Genomic DNA, 17,733 nt, shown 5'->3' on the forward strand with positions numbered 1-17,733 from the left:
TGGCCTTTCTTGTGCTTCTCTTAAAGTAGTCCATCCTGAAACTCTCTGACCTTTTAATTTAATAACAGTTTTATTTGAGAAAATGTTCAGATCCTGAGAGCTGAAAAGAGTGTTTTCAGAAAGGCCATTTTAAATAGTGGTCTCCAAATGGTATATCTTTTTCCCTTCTGTGCTTTGGACCAGACCCATCAGAAGAAATATATTGTTGCTTTCTGTATTTTATTGATTTAAAAACAAATAACATGAAACTTAGATTTGCTCAAAACCCATTACTACACTGGTTTATTTTCCTGCCTGGCTTAGATTTGCTATTTAAGATTTTAAACTCTTTAGGCCAGGTCATGTTTTATCTTTTGTTATTTTAAATTCTCACTTGTAGCTAAGGTAATTACTTTTTCAGCTGTGACCTTGGGCGGACGGGAGACCCAACATTGTATTTTTTTCTCTTTTCAAGAAATAGCTGGGCACTAGGAAGACAGCTGTGCCTGGGTCTCTCTACTGACCATAAGTGATGTCAGCTTTCAGGCCCCCTGGGCGTGGCTTCTTCAGTGGCCTCCAGGAGTTTGTGGCCCTTTGCATTGCTGGTAACTTCTCACTTCCGCCTCTTTCCCTTGTGGCCTTCGTAGATGGCATCAAGTTACCTCCATCTCTTTCTCACCTCACCCCCGGCAGGTGGTGAGGTTGACATGATAGGCAGGATGGTATAGAGAAAGAGGACAAGCCTCGAGGCTTCTTTTCTTTCTCTGCACTATCTTTGGCATGGCTGCATTCCCAGCCACCCATTTGGTCATGGAGTCCTTGCTTTTCCACTTGAGGTTTATCACACCATCATAAGAAGCTGTCTGCTGACTTTGGCTTTTCCCGAGGTAGGAAGCCACTATGTAAGAGGCATAAAAACACACGGTGGAAAGTATGGGGACTGTTTCATCAGCTCACTTAGAAAATGGGTCCAGACCTGGTATGCTGAGGTCTCACCAGAGCTTAGTTTTAATTGGTTGAATGAAAGTCACTTGAATTGTGATTGAGAATTTGATTGAATTTTGCCTGAGAAAAAATGTTGCCGTGCTAATTTGAAAAAAATCCAGGGGAAGTGGTGTGACTGGATTTTAATATTGTCCAAAAACCAGAGATTACCTGGGAGACCGAATCACGCATGCAAAAGCAAAGGGCTTTATTATGAATTTAGGCCCAGCCAGCCTAAACTCGGGCTCACAGACTTCAACGACACACTGGATCCACGTGGAACCAGCACCGAACATGAGCATGTGGGGGCAGGGCCTTTTATGAGTTTGGGAAGGTGGAGTTACAGGAAATTGTGACACAGGTACAGGGGTCCAATCATTATAGCATCACATCATTGACAGTAACTTTAACCAATTACAGAGTGGACCCAGAACCCTCACGTAGGGCATGACTAGTCTTAACCTCCATCTTTAGGCCCGCCCCCAGAAATGTTAATGGTGTTAGCTGGCCTTCAAGGTCAGAGGGGAAACCTGAATCAGACCTGCATCCTTACAACTGTACACATCAGCTTGACTGTGTGTGGATTCTAACTGGTATGTGAAACTTAAGGGTATAGTTTGCGTAGTATTAATTGGATTAAATATTTGTTTCAATTTTGGTACTAATTAGAGCTGCCAGCTTTGAACAACTTGAAAAAAATGTAGTGTGATGTTGCTTTGCTTGTTTGTAGCTGAAAATGTGAAAATCATCGGCTTGTAGAGGGCATAGTGTAGAACTTCATAGCCATTTGACACCCATGTAACACAGCTGGTCCTGTTTTGGGTTGAGGGAATCAACACTTGGGTAGGTTACTTGATTGATACAAAGTCTAGCTAATAGAGGGGCGCCTGGGTGGCTCAGTTGGTTAGGTGTCTGACTTCGGCTCAGGTCATGATCTCACGGTTCGTGGATTCGAGCCCTGAATTGGACTCTGTGCTGACAGCTAGCTCAGAGCCTGGAGCCTGCTTCAGATTCTGTGTCTCCCTCTCTCTCTGACCCTCCCCTGCTCATGCTGTGTCTCTCTGTATCTTAAAAATAAATAAAACATTAAAAATTAAAAATTCAAAGTCTAGCTAATAGAAAAAGAGACTATTCTATTTAGACTCTTTGCTGAGCTATTACTGCCTAATTTCTCTTGCTGGTGTTTGTATTGTTTTAAAACCTGTAATACCAGAAGAATCTGAAGATTTTCCTGAATGTAGACGGAATTCTCTGTTCTTGTTCTTTTCTTGATTTTATGTGACCTTTTCAAAGCCGAGACTTGTATCTTTCTCATCTTATGGACGGTAAAGGAGGAGAAAAGCCAGAGGGCAGCATAGTATATAGTTCAAAGGGACTCTGGAGAACATCCATTTGAGAACAACTTTTTGAGGAAAACTGTCCAGAGAGGCTGGTAACTTCCCCCAGGTCCTTCAGATTGTTGATGGCCAAGTTGGGATTAGATCTCAACCAGTGTTTACTCCATTCCCTAATCTTCATCCATTCTTCCTCTTTTGTATGATGTTCTTTTTTCTTTCTAAAGCTTTATTGAGATGGATATACATTTTATTTATTCATGCATCAGTGGATAAGCCTCTAGGTTGTTCTCACTTTTGGGATATTGTGAATAATACTGCCATAAATTTCTTCACTTTCTCAGCAGCACTTGTTAATGTTTGTCTTTTTGATTATACTGGGTTTGAATTGGTGTATCATTGTTTTGATTTGCATTTCCCTGATGATGAATCGCCTTCAGTCACTTTTCATGTGCTTATTTTTCCTTTGTATTATCTTTTATAGAGAAATGCCTATTTCTATCCCTTGCCCATTTTTAATTTTGTTGTCTTTTGTTTGTGTATTCTGGATACACGTCTCTTATCAGCTCTATGATTTGTCAGTATCTTCTCCCATTCTGTCAGCTGTCTTCACCTTCTTGATAATGTTGTTTGCTGATAATCTACAACTAAGAGAACACAGGGGTGCCTGGGTGGCTCAGTCTGCCAAGAGGCTGACTTCAGCTCAAGTCACGATCTCATGACTCATAAGTTTGAGCCCCATGTCTGGACTCTGTGCTGACAGCTCAGAGCCTGGACCTGCTTCAGATTCTGTGTCTCCCTCTCTGCCTCTCCCCTGCTCACACTCCATGTCTTTCTCTTTCAAAAAGTAAATAAACATTAAAAAATTTAAAAAAGAGAACACATCTTTATCACCTCTTCCATATCTTCTTTTTTATTGTCCAGGGTCAGCTAAATTTTAAAAAGGCTTATTACCATGTCCTATAATAATTCAGTTTTTTGGGATATGCGCTGAGGCAAGGGGCTGATAAGCGTGGAGATCATCAGATGAAGGGTTATTGCGCAGGAAGACAGTCCTGCCTAATTTCCCACCTTAGAGCTTCCACCATTTGAAATACTTCTTAGCTCCTGTATGTATTCCTAGATTCCCCCCAATTTTTGTGCTGCTTTCTTGGTCATGATTTTTGGGTAGTGGATTTCTAGTAAAGATGAAATGGTCTCTACTTATGTCTTATGGGAGGCTCTTAAGGAGTATGTCAGAATCTGTCTACTTGATTTGCTGTCATAGCTGTAAGAATCTACAAAACATATCGTACAACAGCTTCCAATCGGAAAGACCAAGTGTTTCAAATCAAGTCACCAGGTATTTAGAAAGCTCCCGCTGTGTTCTCAGCACTTTTTTTTTTGCATCTCTCTCCAATTGTTGGTGTAAAGATGCAGGTCTGAATCATACTGACTCCATGACTGGCTTCAAGTTTCCCTCTGACCTTGGAGGCCTAGGTGTCGGTTTATCAGAATCATTAGACAATAAAAGGGCACACATTGCCCAAGGCAGGAGGGACCACCCTTGTAACACCTAATCTGGAAAGGCCAGGTAATACCCTTAACATTTCTAAGAGCAGGCCTAGAGATAGAAGCTATAGATAGTCACTTATTTCTTAAGGCCAGTTATACCCTACGTGAGGGTCCTGGGTCCACTCTGTAATTGGTTAATACCCTAAATGTTGTTATTGGACCACTATACCTGTGTCACAATTTCTGGTAACTCCCCCTTCCCAAACCCTTAAAGGCCCTACCCCTCCTTTGTTCTGACTCTCTGCTTGGATCCACTGCACTGGTCTGTGAGTCTGAGCTTATAAGCCCTTAATAATAAATGCCCTTTGCTTTTGCATGCATGACTCTGTCTCCCTGGTGGTCTCTGGTTTTTGGGGTTGATATTGAAATCTTGGGCATTACGTTGGCACTTGACGTAAAATGACATAGATTTCAAAAATAGGTTTTTCATAAATCATAAATGCCCTTTTTCACAAATCATGGAAAAATGGTTGTAAATACAAATGATTTTCTTCCTGTGGTAAATGGTTCTTTAAAGTGTTTAATTATCAAAGTGGAATGTTTGGGTGTCCTCTTCCTCTTGAAGTCCCTTCCCCCCCAGCCTCTCTCCCTCTTCTAAGAAGAGATAGGACACCATTGTAAAGAATTTGTTCTTAATGGTTCAGTCCCCACTGGGCAGTAAGCAGCTCCTTGAGTGTATTATTCATTTTGGCAGGTATGGAAGTTTCTAGGTCACCAGGGAACTTTTGATTAAATTACTCCTGAGTGCACTAATTGGTCTTCTCTACAGTGCTGAGCTGGTTCCAAGGAGATGCTGACCAGCTGGCAGAACTTTGCCCATTAAGATCTAGTCTCAGCTCTGTTTTCTGGAGTATTACCTTGCTTTTGTTTTTAAGAAATCACTGATTTTCTCTCCTTCCACTGTTTATGGATCCTAGTTTCTGATGAAGAATTGAAAAGAAGAGTGGCTGAGGAGCTGGCATTGGAGCAAGCCAAGACAGAGTCTGAAAATCAGAAACGGTGAGTTTTGTGATGTCTGAGAGATTTGGGGGGACTGTTGTCATATCTATGAAATGTTTTAGACGAGGGATGATTATAATGAGGCTCAGTATTTGTGTTTGAGCAGTGAAATGTGTTCAACATATGAACGTGGCCATTTTCAGTTTTGGATTGTGCTTGTTAAAACCCTTCCTTACCCTCCTCCCACACTTGATTGTGACCATTGTATCTCTCTTGTGGTTCTTAGCTGCATGATTATTGCCAAGTTTCTCAGTATGTGAGAAGTATTTCTTGAGGATTCTCCAGGCATTTCTTAGGCTAGTTTCTTTCAGCAAATGTGTTTATGATTTATAGTCTACTGTGAGTGTTAAGGTTTACAGTATTGTAGCTAACAGTGAATGTTACATGTTTTACATAGTGCCCATATTAACAAATAGCACTAATTAGTAATGTGCTCACTTAAAAAAGCTGAAGACATCGCAGAAATACGTAAGGTTGAAAAATCAGAATCCTCCATAACTCTATTCTGTAGAGATAACTGCTCTTGAACATCTTATTCTTTTGTATGTCTATACAATTATTGTCATTGTAACCTCTGCTAACAGCTGAAAGAATGTTCGCTGAAGTGTTTTTATAATAGTCGAGAACTGGAAGCAATCAAAATGCCCATTATGGGGACAGGATGAGTGACTTAGTATACATGCCTCCCATGGAATACTAGACAGTCAAGTAGACTTTCTGATTCAGAAAGGTATGAAAAAGCCATACATTGATAAAAAGCAACGATCAAAGTAGCATGATAATTTTTTTTAGTAAAAATACTACTTTTAAAGATTTAAAATACATACTTATTCATAAAAACATATGAATATATTTTAATCCAAGATAGAGTCAAGTGCTTCCATCTGTGCTACTTCTGAAATTTTCATATAGCATACTGTATTATGTAATCATGTGAATATCTTTTCTACTGTGAATACTAGGCACATGCCTGCCACATGTAGATGCCTTGTATGTATGTTTTTATTTTGGACTGTTTAACTATTTTGTTTAAGAGAGCTCAATGTAAAGAATCTTTGAATTGGATTCTAGTCCTCACTGACCACAGGATCTTCAACATGTACTTTAACCTGTTAGGGCCTTAAAGATGCTTATCTCTAAACTGAAGGGTTTGAAAAATATTCTCTAATGTTTCTTTCCCTTTGACAAAGTGCTGAGCTACCTCTAATTTGCTTGAAATGTATGGAATAGGATGTAAGTTTTAGGATTAAGACCACCATTTTCTCAGGAAATAGGGAAGGCTCATGGCTTAGGGTTTTAAAAAAACCAAGATGTAATTAGTACTGCTAAAAGGGTCTGTGTATATTTCAATAGTTTCCTATGCAACACTTTATAATTACTTAATTGGGTTAGTTGATGGAGTATATAATTAGAGAGTGAAGTTTAAATATTCAAAAAAATTTCAGACCATTTTCATTAAGAAGCAAAGAAAATCGATATTATGGTAGAATTTCTTGTCTTTGAAATTGTATTATTTTTAATTGAGTTTTATTTTAATAAGCCTTTTTTTGGTTAGACTCTCATATTTACTTTGCTTATTCTATTTCACACAGGACTTTTGTTTTCTTTTCTCCCCAAATGGTACAGCCTTTTAGTTACAGTAACACTCACTGTGGTGTCCTGTTTTTGTTTTTGTGTGTTTTTTCCCCCTTCAGTATTCAACTCCCATTTGCCCGGCCTTGGTCTGTAAAGGGTGAAGGGCAAATGGGATGAGTAGAAGGGGCCAGTGAGAGCCGGTTTCTTCTCTCTTGTGGACTGGGATTGGCAGCTTTGCTGTAACCTGGACAGATGACTCTGGATAAAGAATTTATTTTCTGTCACCTTTTAGGAGAGCAGAGGGTAGTACAACGTTTTTATTATTTTTTCTTAAAAAAATTTTTTTTTTTGCCTGAAGCCTTCATGGTAACTTCCAGCTGTCCGATCTCAGCAAAAAGTGTGTGTTCATCTGTATGGTAGTTCTTGGAAGAATCAATAGCTATTTTTTTTCCCTCTTGTTTCTCCTGGAGAAGAAACTTCAGAAGAAGGATTAAGAAAGTTTTTGTATAGTGTTTTAGAAGCAACTTTTTGGAGTCGTGAGGCATCTATACATTATTGTATCTGTTGCCTTAATTGAAGAAAGCCCGATCAGCAGTGGTAGAGGACGGGTCCTCGTGCCGTCGTCCGTCACCTGTAATGCAGCTTATGTGTCTGCTGCTGCCATCCAGATGCTCACGTAACTGCAGGTGGCTTCCCAAGCATGTAAGGGTGGCACACAGGTACACATATGTGTAAGGAATCAAACTTGTGCAAAAAGGACATTGGAAATGATTTTGATTTACATATATGTGTGTGTGTGTGTATATATATGTATATATATATTTATTTATAGTTTATTGTCACTATTTTTATCTAGAGAGTATTTGTTATCCTTATTTAACCTTATTATGGACATTTTAAATTCAAGCACACTGAAAATCAGAGACTAGTACAATGAATCCCAAAGACCCATCACACTGTTTCAACAATTCTGGCTTCATCTATAACCCACTCACGCTGCCTATGTGGTGAATGGTAAGGGAAGCAGTAACACTTTTTATTTTTATTTTTATATGTTTATTTTTGAGACACGGAGAGAGAGGCAGAGTGCGAGCAGGGGGAGGGGCATATAGAGAGAGGGAGACACAGATTCTGAAACAGGCTCCAGGCTCGGAGCTGTCAGCACAGAGCCCTACAAGTTTGGCTTGAACTCCCAAACCGTGAGATCGTGACCTGAGCTGAAGTTGGACGCTCAACCAACTGAGCCACCCAGGCACCCCGGCAGTAACATTTTTAATAAGCTGATGAACTTTGTGGCAGTGAACTAGTCCAAAATGTCTTCCGTCAGGCTGGCTTAAAGAAGGACTTTTGTTTTAGTTAGGTTTTTTGGTTGAAAGACCGAAACTGAATTCTGGGTAACTTAGGAAGCAAGGACATTTTTAGAAGCATATTGGATAGCTCAAGAGAATCAAAAGGAAGATGAGAGAACTACTACTAGGGAAGAACTGGTACTTCTAAAACATACACAGCAGGGTAGAAGTAATTCCCCCAAAGGAAATCAGGATCAAGGTTTCACAACAAAGGGGAAAGGATGGTGGGTGGCTAAATTTCATTGAATTGAAGATGTCATCGATTTTAAGGAGCATTTGATGTACCACTAAGAAAAAAATTGCTGCAAATTATAGCACAATAGTTTTTCTCCTAGAAATTTTATTGAGAGTTCACTACGATTTACTTCGAATTTTAAAAAACCTATCACTTTGTATATTCACGAAAAGGAAAATGCAAACAAAATAAATAGGTTAAGATAGTATTCTCAGTTGAGGGAGATTCTGGCCCCCAGGGGACATAAGACAATGTCTGGAGACATTTTTGGCTGTCACAGCTTGTCATTATTGGCATCTAGCACATCGAGGCCAGAGGTGCTGCTAAAAATCCTGAAATGCATAGGGTAACCACTCCCAGCCCACACAAAGAATAATCTGACCCAATATGTCCCTGTTCATACTGGGTCTGAGTCTTCTGAATCACTCTTTGGCTCAGGGTGTTGTTCTTGTTTTTCCATATGAGATCCCACATTCTGTGCCATTGAAACATTGGCAACACAGTATTCCTTAAAAGATTGCTGCGCTGTTGTTCCTGGTTTTGTTTTTCCAGGCTGCTGCTACCAGTTGTGCAAATTTTGACGCTCCGCAAGGCTGTGACAACTGTGTAGGACTGCCGTGTGGCAGACAGCAATTGTGAGCTGCTTTCAGGCGGGTGAAAACACAGCAGACTGAGGTCCTGGACCTGCATTCTGCCAGTCCAGTCCACACACGCTCCAGACCGTAACGCCTGTTAGGTCCAAAAGGCCTTCCTGAGGGACTGTCTCGAGTCCCACCTGCTGCAGAAGGCCGATTAGGGCATCTCTGCCTGGCAGGGCCACAGACAGAGCCCGTTCAGAAATCGTTTAAACGGCCATTGAAAATTCACCTGAACTCTTTTCCTTTAAATCTCCACTCCCTTAAATCTAACATGCAGACGTAGCCTAAGGAAAAGTCGCTTTGTAGGGAAAAGGTCTCCATGAAGACCAGGGACGATGCAGCTAGTTGTAAGCACAACGCCTGTACACGTTGTCTTCTCATCGTACCTCAGGAAACATTTACATGTGGAACTCAGTTCAGTTAATTGTAGATATGATTCCGTTTTATGAAATATTTAGTTATTTGCTTAGTTGACAAGATGATTCCCCCCAAATCACTGACCTAATATTAGTACACTAAAATTGATGGGTCTAATTTGGAGTCAGAGTTTTGCTTACCACAACATCTCATGGATGGAATGGTTGTTTGGTGCATTGGGAGTCCAGAGTAAATTGAATGCCCTTGTCAGCAGTCTGTTTTTGCTGTTATTCTTTACTGCCTATTTTGGATTATGGCTGACCGTACTGTGCTGTAACTGCAGCAGGCCAATAGAGCGGACACGTTTGAGGATAGGCTTAGAATATGGTCTTTTGCACCCTACCTCCAACAGTCAGTCTCTGACAGCAAGAAAAATGGGACTGCTTCTGACCTCTGACCCTTGGCATTTGAATTTCACCTCTTTGCCTATAAAGGCAAGCGCAAGTGTTTCAGTTTTAATACCCTTTCTTCAGGAGACCAGGAAGGGAATGGCTGTGTGATATTGTAACTAACCATGCATTAGCCAAGATGACTTGCTTTCTGTTTTGGATGAGCATCAGTTGAAATTTCACCTCATTTTTAATTACTTGGAAAATTACCTTAGGTTTGTGAGACTTAAAATAATTAATTTGGTTTAATAAATTACTCATAAATTTTATCCCGTATCTGGGTAAGAGTAAAGCATGGTCCATTCAGTTTTCAACTTATAGCATCAAGTAAGGGCTTATGTCATCAAATAAGGGCTTAAGTAAGCTTATTTGTGCATTTAGTTTCTTATAGTGAAAGTGAAATTTATAGTGATGGTATGTTCTGTTTAAGCTCATTATATATCATAATTCATTTCAGTTTTATTATTAGATGTTTTCTGCCCTTGGAGGAAAAAACTGGGAAAGGAAGGAGGAAGGAGTCCATTGGAGAAAAACAGGATATTGTGGGTTAGCGTCATATTGAAAATACCTGTGAGAAGTCATGTATGTAGTGTGGTGCCTTTCATGTGGTGAGCTCTCATAGGCATTGTTCCTGTGACTCACTGGGGCTGGAAAATCCTCACAATCCTCGAGCAAGGATGGCCTGTTCTATAACATATACATGGATATTTTATGTTTTATTAAAAGTAAAAACAAATTATGCCTTTAAAAATGAGATGTTAGGGGCCACTGGGTGGCTCAATTGGTTAAGCGTCTGACACTTGACCATGAGTCATGACCTCCTGGTTTGTGGGTTTGAGCCCCACATTGGGCTAGTGCTCAAGCATGGAGCCTGCTTGGGATTCTCTGTCTCCCTCTCTCTCTCTGCCTTTCCCCTGCTCACTCTTTACCTTTCTCTTTCTCAAAATAAATAAATAAACATTAAAAAATTAATAAATAAAAATCAGACATAACTAGAGACTATAGATACTTGTCTTATAAATCTTTGTTTTAAGGTAATGTAGTGTAAAACACCATTTTCCAGTTGTAGACAAAAATCACAGTTATAAAATTACCTACCTTCAGCTAAAAAAAAAACAAAACAGTTTTCAGGCGAGAAGTACTATAGATAACTGCACTCATCATAGAAGTGTAGGTTTTTATTTTATTGTTTTAATGTTTATTTTTGAGAGAGAGCGAGCAAGCGCGAACCAGGGCAGGACAGAGAGAGGGAGATAACAGACTCCGAAGCAGGCTCCAGCCTCGGAGCTGTCAGCACAGAGCCCAATGCGGGGCTTGAACTCACAAGCCATGAGATCAAGACTTGAGCTGAAGTAGGACACTCAACTGACTGAGCCACCCAGGCGCCCCTTAAAAGTGTAGTTTGTAAGTGACTTTAAAAGATGACTTAAAAGTCAGTTTTTTCTCAAGGTACTTAACTGTCACAGGCAAATGACTCTTACTTCTGATGTATAAATATTTGCAAGTAAGGTGATTAATAATATTTGAGTTATCATTCTTCAGTGACACACCTCTTATATCTGGGCGTAACGTGTATCTGCTGTGATGTGAACATATTTCCATGTCTGGCTTGGTAATGGTAGTGGACAGATCAATGGCATTATCTGCTAACTACTCCTTTATACTCACTGACATTTAAGAGCTCCTTCTGTAGTATTAAAAACCCCAATATAATAGATTTATTTTCTTATTGAAGCCTTTTAAAAAAATAATATTGCTGTTGTTTTATACCTATCCCTTTTCTGTTGTATTTGTTTAAAAGTAGAGAAAGATCCAACTCGTTCTCAGTGCAATAGGAAAGATCATATCTTAGTCACCCAGTACTTTTCCTGGGAACATGATGGGAAGTGCTTTGTATGTGCTAGGTATTAGAGTCTTGCCATCTGCTACTTTCCATCTTTTTCTCTTCAAGTGGCACTTTTCTCTTTTTAATAGAATCCACTCCATCCTAGCTACAACCAGCCATTATAGAAGATTGGATTTTCCAGTCTATTTTATTTACATCTCTTCTTTTTCCAAAGCCAGCTTTCTTTCCTATCAATGCTATGTTGTTGGAGAAGCCCATCCTGAATCCTGTTTAAGAAGCTATTTCTATATGGTAGGAATATTAAGCCTAGAAACCCAGAATCAGTCAAGCATGCCGTAGAAATCTGTACCTTTTTTATTGATTGTATTAGCAGCAGTGATGTTCAACTACTTCTTGTTCACGTGTTTCTTCTGATAGTAATTACAGAGTTTTCTCTCGTGAAGCATATAGTGTTTGAAGTAATTTGTGCCAAGATTGGGTTCTGCGTTTGGAAGTTTCTAGGAATCGGTTTCTGAGTGTTCTGTGGTTGTCATGGGTCTTGTCACCGTTTCCGTGTTGCCGGTACAGTCTGGGGAAGGGAGGGGGTTGAAATGTGCTCTGTAAATGATTTCTCGTTCCTTCCATAACACTGGCAGCAGCATTAATAGTTTATCACTGTTGCATAGAAATGGATGACTGAAGGAGACACATGTGAAGCTTCTCAGTCAGCAGCAGAACCAGGACTCGAATTGGACAGCCCCCTAGCCCCTACTGTCTTGCTGAGGTGATAGAATCGTATTGTCTCTCACCGTCCTGTAAAACATTGACTCAAAGGAAGCCCAACGTGGGACTCCAGTATAAAGTGCCATCTGGTAAGGGCTAGGACTAGGGATGTAGAGCTCTGTCAGCCTTCCCCCTCCCTCCCGCCACCGCCCCCCACCCCCTTTTCACTTCCTAGAGACCTGGGAATCACCTTCATGGCCCTGATGCTAGTTAGGGCGCTTCGTGTGTGAGGAGTGTACTTGTCTTGTCCAAACAGCATTTGTTGGATGGATGCGTTTTTGTGTCTGCTCAAGAAGGTGGGTGGGCAGTGGCCTGATGTCCATTTCCTTGAGTCCAGAAGTTAGTATTTATGGACGGTGGTCCATGTAGGCTGGGCCTCACCCTGGCTGAGCCCTTCGTTCTGGCCCTTCTGGAAGACATCTGCTGATCCTGCTGGTAATGAATGCTGTGTTGGGAAGAGTGTAGAAGAATGTGAGATCCTTCTATGGTAGTTCACTTTGGAAACAGTGGAAAAATGTACAGACAGGGTCCTCTCTTTCCTCTTCTGACCTTAACAGTTTTGCCAGTAGAGCCTCAAGCTGAACATGAGTGGGCAACATGGTTGTAAATCAGATGTAAATTTTTTTCTCAGCATTATAGTATTTCCAAACATTGACACATTTTGATGTTTAAGTAATAACCCTTCCCTCTTTCTTTCCTGGAAGAAAACTGTTAAGAAGCTAGTGGGTCATGTTAAGTTTCTATTTAGTATTTTGCTGAGAGAACACATATTCTTTCATATTCTTTACTCTTACCCGAAAGTGGATATGGCTTGTCTTTGGAAACTTTCTTCACAGTTTATAGATGACAGGCACATAGAATATCCATTCTGGGGTCACACATTATCTGTTATGAAAACCAGTTCCAGTACAGGACCCATTTGCCTAACTAAAATGAGAAAATTAAAAAAATAATTATAAATGGTGTTGCCTTGTATTTGTTGTGTGTTTGGTGCTATTCTGAGCACTTTATATATTTTAAGTCCTTCATCTGCTCTTACCCCACCTTATAAAATAAGGAAACTGATAGGTAAAAAGGAGCCTCCCCAAGCTTGTATCTATAGTATATGGTTGGTCTGGGATTCAAACCCAAGTCCCTGGAGTCCATACACTTTACCGTTCTACAGTACTACCTTTCTGTGTGTACAGGGAGTACTTTCCTTAACGTTTTTCATGTCTCATTGTGGGGAAGAGTAGCAAGCACTTACGTGGATTTTCACCTCTAAATCATAGTGAATAATAGATCGCTCAAAAAAGACCTCTTGGATGTGCTACTGACTATTAAATCTGGGCCAGTGCTCAGGACGATCTTTTTACAACTTCCTTTATTTTAGGACCAAAATCTTTTGAGAGTTTGTGTTTAAAGTTAGTATCCTTTATTTATATAGACTGTAACTTAACTGTTAAATGCTCATTTGTGTACATATTTTAAGTGATGGAGGCAATTTGAATTTCTTGTTAGCTTAAGATTGGGACATTTTTCTTAACTGCTCAGTGTGGTGGCCTGGCACGCGGCAGCAGGTGGTACTTGGCCTCCTGAGCTGTGGAGAGGAGTGTCAGCTTGCGGCCACCGAGGCACACATATGCTCAGCTGTGCTCTGCTGGGCCCTGTCATTGTTCCAGAAGTAATAAAGAGTTGTAGGATTTACTTTAAGAAATGACTATGGAGTGGAAATCATTTTGCATTTCTCCTTTTATATTCATTCTTGGGCTTTTTTTGTTTTTTGTTAAGGGACTTAGAGTCATTCTATTATTGTGTTGGTTGTTTTGCTTTATGTATTGGATTTTTGGTTTGTCGTTTTTGTTAATTAGTCATTCGTCTTTTTTGTAATAGTCAAAGTAATTTGATAAGGTATCACACACATTTAGTTGACAAACTTCTTTGTTTGTAAATGTTGAGAAAATTAGCTGCGAGGTCAATGTGCCTTTGGAGCTACCATGTAGAATTCCCACACTGAATAATGTCCAGGTATGACGTGGGGAGCGGCTTATCACATGCCGTTTATCACTGCTCCCCTGCACACACACCGTGTAGCGCCTTCACATTCAAACCATTTCACTCCAACTGGCTTCCGAGTTATCCCCCATTAAGATGATTTTAGTGTGATTTTTGACCTCAAGCATAAAGTATAAAAATAGTTTATTCACCATTAGTTTCAATTAATGATTTAAATTTGAGTTCCTTCACAACTTCTTAGAATGGATTGCTTAAATTCCGTATCTCCCAGTGCCATTTTGCCAATGCTGATTAGATTAGAACAAGAATTTCTTAAAAACCCATAAGCTACAATTTCCTATAATTACAATAGGATGATGGATTAAAACCAAACCAAATCAAAACAACACAAAACAAAAAAAAGGCAACTGAAACCACTAATTTAATATGGGAAATGTCAATTAATTTAAAAACCATTACCCATACTCTGATTTCTCTTCATATAAATCTTTCGCCTTTTAAAAACCATTACCCAACAGAGTGTCTGCAATCTTTATTATTGCTGCAGAACCTGTGACTTTTGACTTAGAGTGGTTCCTCAAGCTACTGAAAACATGGATGTTTATTTGTTAAAAAAAAAATAATACACACACACAAGAAATTCCTATTGAAGATATTCAGATAATATAGAAGCATAAAAACTTAAGTCATCTTTCCTCCTCCTTCCCTTACTCTGCTGGTTCCGCATAGAAAACCATTCACACATTTCATATCTATGGAGAAATATATTCTTAACAGTGTCATACATGGTTTGTATTTTAAACAAAATGAGATTGAAGTAATAATACTGTACAACTTGCTCCTCCTCCCCCCGTCTTATATTGTGGTCCTTGTCCCTGTGCCCTATATACAGATCTTACAGACTTTAGATCTGATAATACACACCTTTGAAGAAGACTCTACCTAGGAAAAGTAATCATCACAGTAATAATATATAATAATAAGTAATAATAGTAACAGCGAGCAGTTTTTGAGCCCTCTCTTTGTCCCAAGCACTTTGTGCATGTTGATCATTCAGTCCCTCACAGCAGTGCTGCGTAGCACCCTCTCCTGCTGCTACACTCGCTTTGCAGAGGAAGTGTCTGAAACACAGAGACTCACTTGCTTACAGTCACATGCCCAGAAAATAGAGAAACTGGGATTTGAACACAAACAGTCTGGAATCTGAAGTCATACTCATCACTACTCTACTTGACTGTGTCTCAAAGGCTAAATTATTTTCCGGTCCAACAGTGATGTTATATATTAGTCTGAATGTTCTCTCTGAGGCTCTTTTGTTGTGGTTTACTGAAGTTTTATGTTTTTCAGATTTCAGTACAGTCAATTTTGCCTTGATTGTGGAGCTCAATAAATAAGGAATTTAGTTTTGAAAAGAATTCCTAAGTAAAGGGATTTTTTTGGGTATTTTTTTTACTCACATGACTGTATTTGGAAATAAAACTGTCAAAATACTGTCAAATAGTGGCTGAAAATTAATATTTCAGTAAATTTTGCTGTAAAATGTTGGCAATTGTGTATTTCTTTATGAATATACCTGTCAACCATACAATTCAGTTTTTGTAGACTTAAAGAAAAAGATCCCAAACTATTATCCAAGTGAGTTTCTGTAACATAAGTTATTTGTATAGCTCCAGGTAGGTTTGACCTAGAAAGCACTTTCCTGAAACTACTGAAAACTTAGATGTTAGCCTAAGAAAAATTGAGAGTAATATTAGAATTTTCATTACTGGTTATTCTTGTTCCCTTCTTCTTGCTTTTATGTCTCTCCTTTCCCCTTTCTAATTAATTAATTAGCCCTTTAAAATGTATTGTGAATCCATTATCCCATACCGTTTCTGTCCCTACTTAGTCTAAGCTAGTGGTTCTCGGGATATTTTCCTCTCGCCCTCACCCATGGGGCATTTGGCCATGGCTGGAGACCTTTACAGTTGTCACAAGTAAGCGGGTGGCCCTGGTGTCTAGGGAGCAGGTGGTGGCCAGGGATACTGCTTAATATCCTATGGTGCATAGAACTGCCTTCAATGACAAAGAAGTATTCAGTCCAAATGTCATCAGTGCTAAGGGTGAGAAACTGTGGTCTAAGCCATTATCATTTCTCATTTGTACTATTACAAAGTCTACTCTAGGGAGCCACCCTTGTCCCCAAGTTCTACTCTTCACAAAGCAGTATTAGTGTGCTTTAAAAAATTTTTTATTTTTTTAAGTAATGGCTACACCCACTGTGGGGATTCAACTCATGACCTTGGATCAAGAGTCGGCTGCTCTCAGCCAGGTGCCCCTAAAGATATTTTTTGAATCATGGGAATTTATTTGCTTAAAATTTTCTACTGGCTTTTCATTAGATTTAGCATAAAGTCCAGACCTTTTCATGACCTTCTAGTCCTCTGATTCCTTTTATATATGAATATGCTCATGCCTCATCCCTTACCATCTTCTCATTGGATATTTCAACAGCGTCAGCTGCAAACTTCTTTGTGCCTGTGGCTGTTTGCCTACAATACTGGTATTCCATTTTTGCATGGCTGGCTCCCTCTTACTATTCAGTGTTCCTTCCAGCCCCCACAGACAGGCTTTCCCTGATTACTTTATCAAAAAAAATTTTTTTTTCTTTTCCTGTTGTCTCTCTGGTTCCTCTTTTCTCTATTTTGTTTCTTCATTGCACTTTGGCTGTTGATCTGGCTGTTGATTTTACTGGAACAGGAGGGCAGAACTCGTTGCATAGTTAAGTGTCAACAAGAATGCATTACCAAATTAAAATCATATTTTATGGTTATGGCTAAATAGGATTAGAATGGGGTAGAATTTGTCCAAAAGGGAAAAGAGGCAGGAGCATTACCATGTGACAACAGCAGCTCTCACGTAATGACTGCTTGCTGCCTCCCGGGTGCTGTGCTGCTGTATTTGTGTACATTAGCGCTCACTCCGCAGGAGCTCTCTGACCACCCTGCTGCATAGCCTGTATGGCAGCCTGGAGGATGAGGCCCCCACAGTTCCCCAGGGGTCAAGCTGGGCGCCCCCGACACCAACCTGGGAGCAAGTGGATGGGTAGCTCTGCTCCCCATGGGACTGATTTACAGTTGGAACGCAGCGCCAGGAGGCTGAGTGCCTTGCCCTAGGCTGTGTTACTGACAAAAGGCAGCGTCAGAATTCGAATGCAGCTCTCTTTCCCTTGGCACCTCTTTCCTATCCATTCCTCTTCAGCTCCTCCTGAGTCTCAGGAAACCACTGTGGTTCATATCTTCCCTTCTAGTAGGCATAACCAGCTCACAGGTTTTGAAATGGGGACTACATTTTTAACTCCAGAGGCAGCAGTTTTTTGTTTTCAGGTGACTTAGGAAAAAAATGATGTATTTTTCTATCCCGGCCTGAGACAGTTGCTCAGTCAGCATTGTCTAAAAGTGAAAGACTGGCATTTAGGAGACTATGGATTGGGCTCTGGACTATTTCTGTTGGCAACTAAAAACCTACTCAGAATTTGAACTACATCTAAAATACATAGACTGAGTGTGTTTATCCAAGTTTGAGAGCCTTGAATGTTGGGACAGAAGTCAGGAAGTCTGTGGCTCTAGCCGCACGCCTTTCATTAGTTCCCTCGAATCCTGTAGAAGGTGTTCCAATTTCCCTTTGAGCATTTGGTG

The 17,733-nt window shown here is 40.0% G+C and overlaps 1 protein-coding gene across 3 annotated transcripts in view; it reads left to right on the forward strand.

Annotated features, from left to right (window-relative positions):
* The window catches only part of CHCHD3 (coiled-coil-helix-coiled-coil-helix domain containing 3), a 267,194-nt gene that overhangs the window by 48,133 nt on the left and 201,328 nt on the right, over nucleotides 1-17,733 (forward strand). For all 3 annotated transcript variants that reach the window (XM_029923187.1, XM_029923195.1, XM_029923202.1), the window contains exon 3: nucleotides 4,769-4,850. In XM_029923187.1, the coding sequence (XP_029779047.1) occupies nucleotides 4,769-4,850 (82 nt within the window). The remainder of the gene's footprint in view (nucleotides 1-4,768; nucleotides 4,851-17,733) is intronic.

The sequence above is a fragment of the Suricata suricatta genome, chromosome 2, assembly GCF_006229205.1.
Source record: "Suricata suricatta isolate VVHF042 chromosome 2, meerkat_22Aug2017_6uvM2_HiC, whole genome shotgun sequence".
In the NCBI taxonomy this organism is placed as follows: domain Eukaryota; kingdom Metazoa; phylum Chordata; class Mammalia; order Carnivora; family Herpestidae; genus Suricata; species Suricata suricatta.